This window comes from Cydia amplana, chromosome 23, assembly GCF_948474715.1.
Source record: "Cydia amplana chromosome 23, ilCydAmpl1.1, whole genome shotgun sequence".
Lineage (NCBI taxonomy): Eukaryota > Metazoa > Arthropoda > Insecta > Lepidoptera > Tortricidae > Cydia > Cydia amplana.
The window spans coordinates 8,502,671-8,520,369 of record NC_086091.1 but is presented as its reverse complement, the minus strand read 5'-3'; the positions used below and the strand labels follow the sequence as shown (position 1 = coordinate 8,520,369).

General features: G+C 41.1%; 1 protein-coding gene across 1 annotated transcript in view; it reads right to left on the bottom strand.

Moving 5' to 3' along the window:
• The window catches only part of LOC134658661 (tyrosine-protein kinase-like otk), a 67,498-nt gene that overhangs the window by 7,141 nt on the left and 42,658 nt on the right, over positions 1-17,699 (bottom strand). The window contains exons 3-18 of the mRNA XM_063514313.1: positions 16,192-16,260; positions 15,381-15,493; positions 11,523-11,673; positions 9,435-9,578; positions 9,184-9,229; positions 8,959-9,089; positions 8,590-8,712; positions 7,728-7,871; positions 6,397-6,513; positions 4,510-4,611; positions 2,960-3,093; positions 2,261-2,389; positions 2,056-2,220; positions 1,849-2,010; positions 1,644-1,808; positions 1,437-1,601 (exon numbers count right to left, since the gene is read on the bottom strand). Coding sequence (XP_063370383.1) covers positions 1,437-1,601; positions 1,644-1,808; positions 1,849-2,010; positions 2,056-2,220; positions 2,261-2,389; positions 2,960-3,093; positions 4,510-4,611; positions 6,397-6,513; positions 7,728-7,871; positions 8,590-8,712; positions 8,959-9,089; positions 9,184-9,229; positions 9,435-9,578; positions 11,523-11,673; positions 15,381-15,493; positions 16,192-16,260 — 2,060 coding nt within the window. The remainder of the gene's footprint in view (positions 1-1,436; positions 1,602-1,643; positions 1,809-1,848; positions 2,011-2,055; positions 2,221-2,260; positions 2,390-2,959; positions 3,094-4,509; positions 4,612-6,396; positions 6,514-7,727; positions 7,872-8,589; positions 8,713-8,958; positions 9,090-9,183; positions 9,230-9,434; positions 9,579-11,522; positions 11,674-15,380; positions 15,494-16,191; positions 16,261-17,699) is intronic.

Sequence of the window (17,699 nt, the reverse complement as noted above, 5' to 3'; positions counted from 1 at the left end):
ACGATTTTTATACATTATTAAATTGTACAAGGGGACTTAATCGCGTATCTTAACGTTCAAGCTGATAAACAAGACCAAGTGCGGGTAGTTCAACTTAAGCCAGTCTTCTCCGAGACCACGGGGACAACGCCGTCCTCAAAACGTCGGAGGTAAATCATAAAACTTAGATACGCGATTAAGTCCCGTTGTACAATTTAATAAAGCCACAATGTTAGGCAAGATTATTAGTTATAAAACTGAAATAGTTTACACTAAAGATTTTGAAGAAGAAGAAGAATTTAGGACCGCCGTGACCGGGTGGTCTAGTGGTCAGGACGTTAGCCGCGTGAGTTGAAACGCGGGTTTGATTCCCGCCTCGGCCACCGGTGGACTTGGTCACTGTTTCTTTAGTGTATTTTATGTATTTTAGTTTATAATTAATACATCGTAATGTCACTACTTAAAAAAATAGAAATCAAAATATTTCATAAAATAATTTGATTTGTTCCCTAGTTGGAAGTGGAAGATTACTAAGGCACGTCTTAAGCATACAATCTTAAAGTTAAGATACATATGTCGGAGCGAGACTCCAGAAGGACGTATTGCAGCGTCAGCGTTACAGTTCATAGTTTTAGACGCTTGCATAAAGTCGATTAGCAATGTTTGGCTACGTATTACTTGGTTGTAACGAAATAATAAAGTTGCGTAGAAAGTAACACCATCTATTGGCGTATTGTGTAACTAAGACGACAGGTAGAAGGCTTTGGAACGTCAAGAGGTTTATCTTGGGTGAACGTAGGCACGAGTGACATTTTTGTTGTTACGTTGGTAGACTGGTCAGGCGAGTTTGCCAACTTGACTTCGAGGCGGGAGCGGTGAGGCTCCGTTCAGACCGCGCTAGAGATCGGACCTGTGAAGTAATACATCGAGGTACTACGCCCACCCGCCATCGGTCATGCCTCCGTCATATATATTAAAAGAATAAGAGCGTACCCAGTCAGTGTGTCATAGGTACTAGTTTATTTACCTTTAGGGTCCTACCAGCTGCGCCAGTACATTTATCACGTTTTCGTTTCATTGTTTACTTTTGACATTGATTTCAAATAATAAGGCACCACAACTGACAGACTGATCATCGTCAGCCGGCGCGCCCCGGCGCTTTACTATGAAACATTCCATACATCAAAATTTAGCAAACTCTTTAACGATACGAACAGTTTGGTGCAACCGACCCTAAGGACTGATTTATGGCTCATTTAGACGGCGCGCGAACTTGTATACGATTTTTGTTGCATTGCAGACCATTGAGATTACATCAATTCAGCCGACCGATCATACGACGCAATGTAATGAAACTCACATGCGAGTTCTCGCCCCGTCTAAATGAGCGCTTAGACGGCGTGCGAACTCGCATGCGAGTCTAAATGGGCCCTAAGAGGCATCTGTATTTAACATACCCAGTCAGTGTGTTCAAGGATCATAAGGTGCGGGTCTGCGTCGCTGCAGAGCGCCAACAGGCGAGCCACGCCCTCGTGCCGGACTCGCCCGAACAGTTCCAGTTGTCGACGGAATTCCGCTTCAAATTTCAGTGGCAAATTGGATGTTTTGTTTGTATGGCTGCGCTTTAGAGGATAGAATGAGAAGGTGGATATAATTTAACGTACCCAGTCGGTGTGTTCAAGGATCATAAGGTGCGGGTCCGCGTCGCTGCAGAGCGCCAACAGGCGAGCCACGCCCTCGTGCCAAACTCGCCCGAACAGTTCCAGTTGTCGACGGAATTCCGCTTCAAATTTCAGTGGCAAATTGGATGTTTTGTCTGTATGGCTGGGCTTTAGAGGATAGAATGTAGGTGGATATAATTTAACGTACCCAGTCGGTGTGTTCAAGGATCATAAGGTGCGGGTCTGCGTCGCTGCAGAGCGCCAACAGGCGAGCCACGCCCTCGTGCCGGACTCGCCCGAACAGTTCCAGTTGTCGACGGAATTCCGCTTCAAATTTCAGTGGCAAATTTTGGATGTTTTGTCTGTATGGCTGGGCTTTAGAGGATAGAATGTAGGTGGATATAATTTAACGTACCCAGTCAGTGTGTTCAAGGATCATAAGGTGCGGGTCCGCGTCGCTGCAGAGCGCCAACAGGCGAGCCACGCCCTCGTGCCGGACTCGCCCGAACAGTTCCAGTTGTCGACGGAATTCCGCTTCAAATTTCAGTGGCAAATTGGATGTTTTGTCTGTATGGCTGGGCTTTAGAGGATATAATGTAGGTGGATATAATTTAACGTACCCAGTCAGTGTGTTCAAGGATCATAAGGTGCGGGTCTGCGTCGCTGCAGAGCGCCAACAGACGAGCCACGCCCTCGTGCCGGACTCGCCCGAACAGTTCCAGTTGTCGACGGAATTCCGCTCCGGCCGCCTGAGGAATAGAAAAATAGTTAATACTCATATAATGTGAGGAGTTATATTATTCATGTTTCTGAATAATGTAAGTATTTTGTTATTTACGTACCTATCGCCAGTGCGATCTCGAGTTCCAAAATCGGCAGTGCAACTGGCGGATTTTATATGAACTAAATGGGACCACACTCTACTAATTTTATTATACATTTAAAATTTCACTGCAACCTTTTTTTAAACCTGTTGCGTTGCGTAAAGTTGTGCTTAACTAGACTGATAGCACAGAATAAATAATAGTACTAAGTACAGAAGACTCACTCTCTAACAAAACGCGTCTGTTACGATCAGCACAGATATGGCCGCTAGGTGGCGACAGCGCCACGCGCGGCTTATGGCTTTCCCCAAAATTGGGGCCGAACGGATGTACTTTTAGCTACCTGTAGCAAAGCGACGAAATCGCGGAGTGAGCCACGCCAGCTGATAGTACAATGATTTTTGATAGTTTCAATTTTAAGTGTGTTTCAAAAGTATATAAACTTTTAGCACCAAATAAGTACGTAATAAAAATGGCGGTAAATGACATAGTTACCTCGTCCTTAGAAGTCAGAGCTTTGACTAGTACAGGGCGCAACCGCGGCGCTGAGTTAGCGGTCGCCGAGCGCGCGCGCTTCAGCGCCGACACGTCGAGGCGCGCCAGCGACACTTCGCCGAACTCACCGCGACCTGAGAGTGGAATGACATTGTTAGTAAAAACATACGATTAGTAGGTACTCAGAAAAAACCGGCCAAGTGCGAGTCGGACTCGCGCACGGAGGGTTCCGCACCATCAACAAAAAATAGAGCAAAACAAGCAAAAAACGGTCACCCATCCAAGTACTGACCCCGCCCGACGTTGCTTAACTTCTGTCAAAAATCACGTTTGTTGTATGGGAGCCCCAGTCAAATCTTTATTTTATTCTGTTTTTAGTATTTGTTGTTATAGCGGCAACAGAAATACATCATCTGTGAAAATTTCAACTGTATCTCACGAACCGTGATAGCTAGTCACGGTTCGTGAGATACAGCCTGGTGACAGACGGACGGACGGACGGACAGCGAAGTCTTAGTAATAGGGTCCCGTTTTTTACCCTTTGGGTACGGAACCCTAAAAAGGGCACAAATCACGCGAGAGTCCATAGGGGGAGGGGGCATCACGAAAAAATCACGACAAATCACGTTTATAAGGAGGCCACACGTGTATTTTTCTACAGTGAACAAAACTAAGAAAAAATACCTACCACATGAGGAAATACTTTTTCTCGGTTTCGTTAAACTTAAATCTTCACTCCGCACTTCAAAATAGCGAGTATATTTAACGAAAATAGAAAAATAAACAAGTTTTACTATTATACAATACTATTTATCTTAAAATTAGGTCGAATGAAAAAAGCGCACCAAATATCACTAAGGGAGAGGGAAATTTAACAAAAAAGTGGGAAACACTAAAGGTTCCGTCACACAGGCGCGTTTTCCGGGCGGGGCGTGAGCGGGGCACGACGCTTTTACATATAAAGCGCTCACTCGCGCGCCTGTGTGACAGAACCTTAACATCGAGTCAAATGATCCCCAAACGCGCGCGTGAGTCAGTATTATGTGTGTCTAATTTTGTGTGTGTTTCTGTGTGTGTACGCGCATATGCGTCTGGTTATTTTAGAGTGTTCTAGAACATCAAACATCAACATTTATTCAGCAAATAGGCCACAAGGGCACTTTTACACGTCAACATGGAATTTACATACAGCAAAAAAAAACACATCTACAATTATAAAATACAACTTTCTAAGCCGCAAATATAAAATCAAACTAAAGTATTACATAGAGATGTATAAAGTCTCTAAATGTCGAATTACAAAAAAAACGCTATAACAATAGTATTGAAAAAAAAAAACACAAAGATACAAAACTATAATCTAAAATTATTTAGAGATGTAAATGTCTCTAAGTGTCATCATAACTAAAAGATTACAATATATAGTAGTTAATCAAATTATCCTTAGAGATGTATAGGGTCTCCAAGAGTCAAAATCCTGTATACCTAATTAAAACATTCATTAAGTAAGAAAATGACAATAAAAAAAACCGTTACTTATTCGTATTTACCTAGAGGGATCTGCTCCGAGAGTAAGGTCCTCGGGGCTGCGAGGTGCTCAAATCCTCGGCGGGAAACGCGAGATGCCGCCGATACCTCGGACGTGTCGGCACCTGAAACAATACCCAGTTCATTATAGGGCAAAATTAGCTTGACTTGTTTTTAGGGTTCCGTACCCAAAGGGTAAAAAACGGGACCCTATTACTAAGACTTCGCTGTCCGTCCGTCCGTCTGTCACCAGGCTGTATCTCACGAACCGTGATAGCTAGACAGTTGGAATTTTCACAGATGATGTATTTCTGTTGCCGCTATAACAACAAATACTAAAAACAGAATAAAATAAAGATTTAAGTGGGGCTCCCATACAACAAACGTGATTTTTGACCGAAGTTAAGCAACGTCGGGCGGGGTCAGTACTTGGATGGGTGACCGTTTTTTTGCTTGTTTTGCTCTATTTTTTGTTGATGGTGCGGAACCCTCCGTGCGCGAGTCCGACTCGCACTTGGCCGGTTTTTTTATATAATATCCTAGATATAGAAAATACCTATTTCCACACAACACCGCGCCTCTCTTGCGTCATCATAATTGTAGTAGGACATATAAAATTGGACTTGCCTGACCGCTGTCATAAAAATACAACAGAATTATAAAAAAGCGTTTTAGGCATATTATAAGCATATTTTCATCGGGGTTTTTGGTGAGGGAATGATTTCGTGTAGGAATTTATAACTTAGCTTATTGTAAAATAATTAACAAACTATGAATTAATTAAAAAGTTGTAAGCTCTAAATGTACTTATAAATGTTAAAATAGTATCGGTTTTTTAGTTTTTACCTATTTTCTGGCTAGTAACACATCCCCGCACCAAAAACCCCGATGTTAGTATCACTATCACTACATAGTATAAAACAAAGTCGCTTCCCGCTGTCTGTCTGTCCCTATGTATGCTTAGATCTTTAAAACTACGCAACGGATTTTGATGCGGATTTATGAAATGGATAGAGTTATTCAAGAGGAAGGTTTATGTATAATTTGTTAACACATGCGAAGACGGGGCGGGTCGCTAGTGCTTTATAAGCCAAAAAGTCAAACATTTGGAGTCAATCGTCATCTAAGAAAATGTCGGCTCCCGCTAGGGTTGCCAGATGGTCGGGATTTGGCGGGATTCTCCTGATTTTTAGCATGTGTTCCCGATTCCCGACAAAGTTAAAACTGTCCCGAAAATCAGCTTCACGTTATAAAATTTCATGTTCCTAACTGTCGTCGAGCGACCGAGCGACCCGCGTTGAGCCCGTCAGCGCGGCATGGTGAGATTGGGCAGAGCAGCTGACGTAGTGCCAATAATGTAAAATATCGTTGTTTTTAATATTTACCAGTCGCTTTTCGGTGAAGGAAAACATCGTGAGGAAACCGGACTAATCCCAATACGGGCCTAGTTTACCCTCTGGGTTGGAAGGTCAGACGGCAGTCGCTTTCGTAAAAACTAGTACCCACGCCAATTACTGGGATTAGTTGCCAAGCGGACCCCAGGCTCCCACGAGCCGTGGCAAAATGCCGGGACAACGCGAGGAAGATGATGATCGTTGTTTTTAATACAATTACTTTAATTTGAATGTTTCTTTTTTCCCGACTTAAGTCCCAAAATCCCGAAAAAAAATATTTTTTCCCGATAATAGCGCCTTTCGATCTGGCAACCCTAGCTCCCGAAGACAGTTATTCTATATTTTATCTTCAAGAGCCTATGATATATACTTGGTCAACCAGATCTTGACAGTAGAAAAAGGCGGCAAATTTGAAAAATGTAGGCGCGAAGGGATATCGTCCCATAGAAAATTTGAATTTCGCGCCTTTTTTTACTGACAAGATTTGGTTGACCAGCTATAACTATGGCTACGAACCGCTGTCTCTGTCGTGCGGCAGTTTCCCGTTGGGCGCTCCGTTCGTCTTCGGCTTGTCTGCGCCTTCTTCGACCAACTTTTCCCGGCCTTCCGCCATTTCTAGCTCTATCTTTTCACCTGGGAAAAAAAGTTGCAATGTACCCACTAAGTATACTAATAATAATAATATAAATAAATAAATATTGGGGGACATCTTACAGAGATCAACCTAGCCCCAAACTAAGCAAAGCTTGTACTATGGGTACTAGGCGACGATATACATACTTATATAGATAAATACATACTTATATACATAGAAAACATCCACGACTCCGGAACAAATATTAGTGTTCATCACACAAATAAATGCCCTTACCGGGATTCGAACCCAGGACCATGGGCTTAGCAGGCAGGGTCACTACCCACTAGGCCAGACCGGTCGTCTGTTTATTCAAAGAAAAGACAAGAGTGTAACTAATAATATTTTCTGATCTGTGTTAACGATTAGAGAAGTTTAATCTAAGAAATTATATTGAGTAAGTTTTACGTTATTATCGCCGTAAGATGCCTTAACACATTCAGTGCCGAAAACCCGACTATCGGGTATTTTATGATTTCGTTCCCGGGCCGGATGACCCGATAGTCGGGATCGTGGTACTAGTAGCTTTATATGAAGAAATTTTTGTGGCCTGGCGCGGATGTCTTGTTTGGCTGGGTGGCAATGAATGTGTTAAAGTATGTATGTATGTATGTATGTATGTATGTCACTTTATTGCACATAAACAGGTTTACATAAAACGGACAAAAACAAAACAAAAATAAGAATGTTATGTACAAAGGCGAACTTATCCCTAAAAGGGATCTCTTCCAGCTAACCTTTGAGAAAATGCGAAAGGATCAAACACTAACAGGTGAAAGACAATTAACAAACAAAGTATATATTTACTATTTTTGTTCTCGTTATAGCAATAAGGAATCTAATAAAAGTGTATGTAATAACATTTAGACACTACCAGGCGTGTCTCACTCCGCGATTTCGTCGCTTTGCTACAGGTAGCTAAAAGTACATCCGTTCGGCCCCAATTTTGGGGAAAGCCATAAGCCGCGCGTCGCGCTGTCGCCACCTAGCGGCCATAACTGTGCTGATCGTAACAGACGCGTTTTGTTAGAGAGTGAGTCTTCTGTACTTAGTACTATTATTTATTCTGTGGCACTACAAAAAAAATGAAACTAGAATATCTTTCCAAAAATGTTAAAATATAATTGCAGATTACATATTTTTGCATTAATTTTATGACACGTGTTTAATTTACAAATTAAACATAAGATAATGTTCTCAATTGTATATTTACCACGCAGACGCCGCTCACGCCGGCGCCTTCTGCAATACAGCATCAGCACCAACACCAGCAACATGTAACCTGCTGCAACTCCTGCTGCCACTAACACCGCTCGCCCTGCTCCGGATTCATTCCCGCCGTCCGCGTAATAACCCTCTGCGAAACAATTGAATGTATATCATATTTGCGAAAATCGCTAAACTATATATACTTCAGTCGACAGGGATTGCCTGAGCATGGCTTTTGAGAGGCCTCGAAAGACCTCGGCGTTTAAACTACCTTGTCAGATCATTCATTTATTCCTTTATAAAAATAGTTTTACAAGTCAATAACAGTATTTCATATTTACAACTATTTATAGGTACATATCTAAATTACACAACATAACATCGTTCCTTACTTTCCGTGCCTTGGCAATGATGTATTATTTGTGTGTGTTAAGATTTCAGGTGCGCAGGGTCGCCATGTGACGCGGGTGGTAGAGAAACAAGTAAACAATTCGTGTATTTCGTAAATGCATCTACATCTATTCAGAAAGAAAGGTACCAGTCCGTTGAACAAAATGCAGGGGCGTAAGTTAAGTTGGTAAATTTGGGAGTAAGTTAAGTAGGTAACTTTATTAAGATGTAAAATATGGATAAGCTCTGTACGCGCCATACCGGCGGCGGCTAAAGTTTAGCTTGCTATCTACCCACATTGCCATTGACTACAAACACTGTCAAGAGTATTAACGACCGAGAAAATAATTTTCCTGGATGTACAGTAAGGATTAGTTCCGTGCGCGCCATACCGGCGGCGCATCCCGCCGTACAAGCGTAGCGGTCCGAGTCGGTATAGTGAACAGTTGTTAAATAGCGACTAGCGTAAAGTTTACCTGGATGTACAGTAAGGATTAGTTCCGTGCGCGCCATACCGGCGGCGCTTCCCGCCGTACAAGCGTAGCGGTCCGAGTCGGTATAGTGAACAGTTGTTAAATAGCGACTAGCGTAAAGTTTACCTGGATGTACAGTAAGGATTAGTTCCGTGCGCGCCATACCGGCGGCGCTTCCCGCCTTACAAGCGTAGCGGTCCGAGTGGGTATAGTGAACAGTTGTTAAATAGCGACTAGCGTAATGTTTACCTGGATGTACAGTAAGGATTAGTTCCGTGCGCGCCGTACCAGCGGCGCTTCCCGCCGTACAAGCGTAGCGGTCCGAGTCGGTATAGTGGATCGTTGTTAAATAGCGACTAGCGTAATGTTTACCTGGATGTACAGTAAGGATTAGTTCCGTGCGCGCCATACCGGCGGCGTTTCCCGCTGTACAAGCGTAGCGATCCGAGTCTTCACGCCGCGCTGAACGAACCCACAGGGAGCCGTTGTTTAGTAACAACATCCTGCAAAAAATGACATTAAAATTATGATTTTGCCACACTCTGTCAGTGCAAATGTCATGTAGAGTTTGATCGGACTCTAGATTTTGTATCTAACCTGGCGTGTGTTGCGTTCACACCTCCTTCGATGTCCACGCCATCTTCTGTAAATAAAAAACAATTTAAAGTTATACACTGCGCTACTTGCACCGGGGTTAACCGGTTAAACCTGGAGTTGCCATGGTTACCAGTACAACTTGACACTGAATTAGCGGTTTAACTGCTTAACCTCGGGTTAGTGGGATGGTGCAAGTGGCCCAGAATACTATGGTTTAGAAATGTAGAATCATGATAATGATTAAAACTTACGCGATTGGTTAATAATGGTGAGATTCCGGACCCAATGCGTGGTTGGTAGCGGGTCGCCGATCGCTCGGCAGTTCAAGAGTGCTGATTGTCGCTCGCCAATATGTATTTCCGTGTCCGGAAGAGGCTCGATTACTTTTGGTGACACTGAAAATAATAAATAATAAAGATTCAAAGTCAGAAATGTAGAAAGCAACTGTCATTTTGATTGTTGCAGTCTCCGGGGTAAAAAAAAGCGCTGGTGGCCTAGCGGTAAGAGCGTGCGACTTGCAATCCGGAGGTCGCGGGTTCAAACCCCGGCTCGTACCAATGAGTTTTTCGGAACTTATGTACGAAATATAATTTGATATTTACCAGTCGCTTTTCGGTGAAGGAAAACATCGTGAGGAAACCGGACTAATCCCAATAAGGCCTAGTTTCCCCTTTGGGTTGGAAGGTCAGATGGCAGTCGCTTTCGTAAAAACTAGTGCCTACGTCAAATCATGGGATTAGTTGTCAAGCGGACCCCAGGCTTCCATGAGCCGTGGCAAAAATGCCGGGACAACGCGAGGAAGAAGAAGAGTCTCCGGGGTACGGCCCGAGAAAAGGACGCCAAGATCAGGCCGTCAAAACGTTTGGCAACCTTCTCGCTCCCTCTCCGCTCATCCTTCCGCGACATGACCTCTTCGCAGAAGGAGGCCACCGCTTCCCATTTCCGCTCGCTACCCAGCATCGCCGCTATAAGTGTAAGGCCTGAGTGGACGCTCGAAGCGGAGCGTTAGGCGGGGCGTGCAGCGTGGCTGTGGGCTCACTTGTGATGTGAGCAGCGTGCACTAAGGCCGCTCCTATACGCTTGCATGTGTTTAACATGCACGCCGCACGCCCCGCCCCGCTGCACGCCCAACTCGAGCGTCCACTCAGGCCCTACACTTATGCTGTGTAGCGAGAGGTCCGCCACCCCCGTCGCTGTGATATATATACTGTAGCAGCTAATTGGAAAGAGCATTCTAAAGATTTCCCTACGTAAAAAAGGTCGACGATAGACTTTTTTTAGGGTTCTATTATGTCAGATCAGGTCTCCAAACGTGCCGTGGAAAGAGCTTCCCTCAGGGCAAAGCGGGGCCGAATTTCTAGGGTCTTATACTTACTGATGCAAGTAATAATTCTAAAAAGGCTATAACGGCATTAGTGTACGAACACGCCAGTGAGGCAGTACATTGCAATTTAATAGTCATTTGAACCCGGTAGGGTACTATAGCAGCTGATCGTGAAAGCTTAAAACGCCTTTGGGAGAGTAAGTAGTTCGGGCCTAATAGAAACTGGGTAACTTACCAACAACATCGAGGTGTATAGCTCGGCAGTGATGGTGATGTGCTCTGCAAGTATAGTTGCCAACGTGGCGTTTCTTAGTTTAGGCCTTCTGGCAACGCGTCCGAGTTCTTTAAGTATAATATCTTACCAACGACATCGAGGTGTATCTCCGCTTTAGGTTACCATCAGTGGCTCGGCAGACGTAGTTGCCGACGTGGCATTTCTTACTTTAGTCCTTCTGGCAACGCGTCTGAGTTCTTTAAGTATAATATCTTACCAACGGCATCGAGGTGTATCTACGCAGTGGTTTGGTTGCCATCAGTGGCTCGGCAGGCGTAGTTGCCGACGTGGCATTTCTTACTTTAGGCCTTCTGGCAACGCGTCTGAGTTCTTTAAGTATAATATCTTACCAACGACATCGAGGTGTATCTACGCAGTGGTTTGGTTGCCATCAGTGGCTCGGCAGGCGTAGTTGCCAACGTGGCGTTTCTAACTATAGGCCTTCTGGCAACGCGTTCTTAAATGATAATAATATCTTACCAACGACATCGAGGTGTATCTCCGCAGTGGTTGCTATCAGTGGCTCGACAGGCGTAGTTGCCGACGTGGCGTTTCTTACTTTAGGCCTTCTGGCAACGCGTCTGAATTCTTGAAGTATAATATCTTACCAACGACATCGAGGTGTATCTCGGCAGTGATGGTGTGGTTGCCATCAGTGGCTCTGCAAGTATAGTTGCCAACGTGGCGTTTCTAACTATAGGCCTTCTGGCAACGCGTTCTTAAATGATAATAATATCTTACCAACAACATCGAGGTGTATCTCGGCAGTGATGGTGTGGTTGCCATCAGTGGCTCTGCAAGTATAGTTGCCAACGTGGCGTTTGTCAGCCAACGCCACGTGCAGCGTACCGTTCGCCGAGCTTACGCCCTCTGGGAGCGCATCTGCTGAATTCTGAAACGTAAAGTTATATTAAAAGAGTTCCAAGCGCCTTCTTTGTCAATGTAATGGGTATTTTCGAGTAATGTCAATGGCTCGTCACATACCTTTACTCATCCTTACCTTTGTCCCATTCACTTTTTCTTCCATACTTCTCTGTCGCCCGTCATCTCATCGTTCATTTCCGTTCGTTTCATATCATCTCTCACATATTACCTATACTAGGTACCTAATATTTTGCAGAGAATCATAGAATATAACTAACTAAACGATATTGACATACCTAATACTTTTCGTTACGTTTGTAGGTAAGTGTTGTTTCATAAAACCCGTAAGAATAAATAGCAAACTAATGTCACATTTATATTAGGGCTTCCAATATTCCCGGTATTTCGGGATCCCGGGATCCCGCCTTTTTAAACGCATTTTTCAATACCGGTATTTTTAAAGGCAATACCGGGATCCCGGTATTTTAAAAAATGAGGGAAATACGCAGTATAAACCCTTTAAATCCAGTAAATTCGGCTGTATGTTTCTGTTTCCTCGGCTCTTTCCTTTACAATAAATTCAATCTGCTATTGAATATTTACCCAATGCCCAGTAAAGTCTGCATAAAAGCGGTACAAACGTTAGTCACTGGCAAGTGGTACGACGACACAGAAAGGCTACTAGAAATAGTTACTTAGAAGTTAAGAAAAATAGGAAAGATTTATATGTACAAAAAAAAATTGTTAAGTACCTATGCCACCACTTAGTGTTCTAAAGAGTAGAAGATAGTCATAGTACCTAATAAGTAGTAACTAATAAGTTATTGTTATTATTATGTAAATAATCTTTTTGTTGGTAAGCACTTCCCCACTTACACATTGACCTACAAAAAGTGTATACCTAAGACACAAGTAAATGTTTACTTAGTTTAGGTATTGTTATCAAATTTCCATTAGCGACAGAAAATACACATTTGTCCGGTATTTATAGTTCTCAACATGACCTTTACTTATTTTAAGTTGAATCTATGAATGTACTAGTATTTAAGCATAAATTGGATAATTACCATTGTATCAATCAAATTAGCATAAGTTTTAAATGAATAAATATTATCTTATTATTATCTTATAGTATCAAAAAGCTTATTAAACGTCAGACGCATCTAGAGTTAGACCAAGAAAAGTCTGCAACGATTTTGGTAGCACGCGCAGTGCAAGTGTTATATTAGACGTCAAGCTTCTATGAAATTATGACGTACAAATAACACTTCCACTGCTTACTGGTACTGCGTATGCTATCAAAATCGTTGCAGACTTTACTTGGTCTAACTCTAACTGGTCTCTAGTCCGCATTTTATTATTGAAACAAGATCGCTGCCTAATGCGTCAGATAAATATTTGGTGGTTGGTGGTGGATGAATCCTGAAGTTATGTGAGTGATGAATATGATAATAGTGACATAATTAGTTTTTATAATTTTGTCAAAAAATAAAACGAAAGAGCAAGGATAACTGTAATAATGGCAAACCAATTTTGACGGAAATTTGAAAAAATGTTGTCTGGTTGGTTAAGTTGGACTACAAATGTGACTGGTGAGGCGAAGTCAACAAACTGGATAAAATTATTGCCAACCTGGAGTGTGAAATAAAATTATTGCAGATGGCGGCATTGATTGTTTATTGTTGTAATAGCGTTTAGGACATATCTGGTATTCCAGTGACCCTTTCTAATTCCCCTTTTTAATAAAACTATATATTTTTAAGCGATTCATATCCAATACCGGGATCCCGGGATCCCGGTATTGATGAAGACAGTTTCGGTATTAATATCGGTATTGTGAGAAGTCCGGTATTTGGAAGCCCTAATTTATATGTTGATTTCTTGAATGAACTAGAATTGAATTGTAAAAAAAAAGCGGCCAAGTGCGAGTCGGACTCGCCCATGAAGGGTTCCGTATTTAGGCGATTTAAGACGTATAAAAAAAAACTACTTACTAGATCTCGTTCAAACCAATTTTCGGTGGAAGTTTACATGGTAATGTACATCATATATTTTTTTTAGTTTTATCATTCTCTTATTTTAGAAATTACAGGGGGGGGGACACACATTTTACCACTTTGGAAGTGTCTCTCGCGCAAACTATTCAGTTTAGAAAAAAATGATATTAGAAACCTCAATATCATTTTTGAAGACCTATCCATAGATACCCCACACGTATGGGTTTGATGAAAAAAAAATTTTTGAGTTTCAGTTCGAAGTATGGGGAACCCCAAAAATTTATTGTTTTTTTCTATTTTTGTGTGAAAATCTTAATGCGGTTCACAGAATACATCTACTTACCAAGTTTCAACAGTATAGTTCTTATAGTTTCGGAGAAAAGTGGCTGTGACATACGGACGGACAGACAGACGGACAGACGGACAGACGGACAGACAGACAGACAGACATGACGAATCTATAAGGGTTCCGTTTTTTGCCATTTGGCTACGGAACCCTAAAAAGCGGCCAAGTGCGAGTCGGACTCGCCCATGAAGGGTTCCGTATTTAGGCGATTTAAGACGTATAAAAAAAAACTACTTACTAGATCTCGTTCAAACCAATTTTCGGTGGAAGTTTACATGGTAATGTACATCATATATTTTTTTTAGTTTTATCATTCTCTTATTTTAGAAATTACAGGGGGGGGGACACACATTTTACCACTTTGGAAGTGTCTCTCGCGCAAACTATTCAGTTTAGAAAAAAATGATATTAGAAACCTCAATATCATTTTTGAAGACCTATCCATAGATACCCCACACGTATGGGTTTGATGAAAAAAAAATTTTTGAGTTTCAGTTCGAAGTATGGGGAACCCCAAAAATTTATTGTTTTTTTCTATTTTTGTGTGAAAATCTTAATGCGGTTCACAGAATACATCTACTTACCAAGTTTCAACAGTATAGTTCTTATAGTTTCGGAGAAAAGTGGCTGTGACATACGGACGGACAGACAGACGGACAGACGGACAGACGGACAGACAGACAGACAGACATGACGAATCTATAAGGGTTCCGTTTTTTGCCATTTGGCTACGGAACCCTAACAAGTCTTGTCCATAGAGAAATATAGTAAGACAAGAGTGCTCACTCCATACATCAGTTAGACTATTAATTTCAGTATCTACATCTAGCATCGAGTAGCGGAACTATCAGTACTGCTACTTGACAATAGATGTAGCACCGACCGGAAAGTCTTATCTCAACAGCATAAGACTTTTCGGTCAGTGCTACATCCATTGTCAAGTAGCAGTACTGCTAGTTCCGCTACTCGATGCTAGACGCTAATAGTCTTTTTGGTACTAAAACTGATGTATGGAGTGAGCAATCTATATATTTTTTTCTCTATGGTCTTGTCTGAGCAACCATAATGAGCAAATTTCATTAGTGGAAACTGTTTTGGCTTATGTATTTATTTAAATGTAATCATCTATATGTGTTATTTTCGCTGTTTGTTTCCCATTATCACTACATACTATAAAACAAAGTCGCTTCCCGCTGTCTGTCTTTCTGTATGCTTAGATCTTTAAAACTACGCAACGGATTTGATGCGGTTTTTTTTAATAGTAATAATATTTTTTTTAGAGTGATTCAAGAGGTAGGTTTATGTATAATTTGTTAACCTGTGCGAAGCCGGGGCGGGTCGCTAGTCAATAAATAAAAATAAATAAAATAAATATGTAATACGAGTACGTACCAAAAACCATTGTACGGTCGGAGAGAGCCCACCAGCCACTTTACAATGGATTTTCCCGGGTGTTTTCAGCTCGATCTTCTTACTGAATGGTTTTGGATCGAAGTGGAGGTCTTCTGTGAAAAATACACATGTTTTTTACAACTCGTTGAAACACCAGCTCATTTCAAACATAATAATAAATATTTAGGTGGTTGGATCAAGGGCCAAATGCAGGAGGCGGTGATCTTGGACACGGCGCGGATAGTCCGCCGGTTCCTCTCTCTGCGGCCCTGACCACTGGCAGCTTGGGCCTTGCCCCGCTGCTGGCGGCACCCTAGGTTAGGTTTTTTTATAATGTGTTTATAATATTTTTTATATTGTTTTTGTAAGTGTGTTTATATTTTAATTTTATATCCATATTGTAATAAAACCTAACTTAAGACGAAAAATAAATAAAGAGGATAATATTTAGCAGCTTTATTTTGAACCAAATTAAAAATCCGTGCTTAAATTAAAACAGCGGCTGAACTTAATATTTATTAGTTATTTAACTTAATATTTTTTTTCATTCCCTATTATTTAACACATTCAATTGTTATCTTGCTACTGCTTTATTTGTAAATTGTTGACAAGCCCAACATAATACCCTCTATGCGGCAATTTGTGTATCTTGTAGTTCAACCTAGTGAGCGTGCTAAATACAATATTAAAATAAAATTACGTTAAGGTTTCAGTTACATTTAGTTCCGCTACTCGCCACGAGATGTCGCTAGCGGTCAACAAACTGTTTAAAGTACTTTTAAGTCTCAATTTACAATTTGCACCAACATACCATTAGTAGCCCGGTGTTTTCTGTTGGTCTTGTGCTTGTGTAGTCTATGTCCTGAATGGTGGTCGATACCTGTAAACAAAACAAAAGTATGTTAGACAAAATGTTTTTTTCTTCACGGGTTACGTTTACTTTTTTAGCAGAGATTTTATCATAAAACAAATTAAATTAGGTCTTAATAGTACTAACTTATTGCTACAATACAAGCCTCATTGAGTTTGCGGAAGTAAAGGTGGATTTGTGCAAGATAGTCCCTATGAAATTTATTAAAAGATGTTGAATGTTTTTACACACATCTCATTTACTTAACTTAAGTATCTGAAGATAATCGAATTTAAACTGTTGTGAGACATACTAACATTGAATAATTTTATTGTTAACATTGAATATTAATTTAAATTTAACATTAAATTATTCAATATCTGAAGATAATTAAAGATTTATTTTGTGCACCTAAACCTATCAACTAGTATCGTATATCATACAAAGTAAGTGACTTATTATAACATATACATTTCTAGTTACCCATAATTATCGAAGACAACGGCTACTAAGAACCGCATTTGCAATCATTGCATATTTCGCATCAAAGTTACGAGAACATAACATTCGCCATATTGGAACAAGAGCGTTATATGTCACAATAATCATTACTATATTGCCAAAGCGTTACATGCCCCGATATTTTTGAACACGCAATATATTATTGCAGGTTGTAAACTTGAAAAACTTTTTTCTTACGTGGTGAAAAAAAAACATCAATCAAATAGTGGCCAAATATACAAACTTTCACAGTTATCAAATCAAAATCAAATAAATATTTTGTCACGGAACAAAGGCCCATAGATACAAACCTTACAGACTAACATAAGTACATACCATAATTTTAACTTCAAAAATCGTTTTGTCGATTTCAATGTTTTCGCTGCGTCACCTGACCCTGACATTACAGTTCGTCTAACTAAGTTAACTTTGTCAGAACAAAGTCCACAGAAACGTCATGTTTCCTAACGTGGAAATGTTATGTTAGGAAACATGACGTTTCTGTGGACACTTGCCGCCATGCGGAGTTAAATTGGTCCTTCTCTAGTAAGATACGCGTGATCCTAAATGACTTCAACTCATTCAACACTTCATCGCAGCACTATGAACTCGGAGCTATATTTACCAGACTCCGAAAATAAGTAGTTCCCGTGGGCGTTAACATAAACATGTGAGTAAACGCGGCAACATCAAAGGGTAAACGGAACGTGGCCATAAACAAGATCCTAGCCTAGTACTATTCATAGAGATTAGAACTGTAAGAATTAGAGCCTATTAGGTATAAGTTGGTCTTTAACCGTTTTCTAGGAAAATTAATAAAAACAATCGTAAGGCTTGAAGCCTTCATACTCGATTGCGCCTGATAGAGCAGAAAAGACAAGAAAACTCAGAAAAAAATATACAAGAGGGTGTAAAATTATGTATTTTTAAAGATACACTGCCAAGAAAAGTAGATAGTAACAAATTTG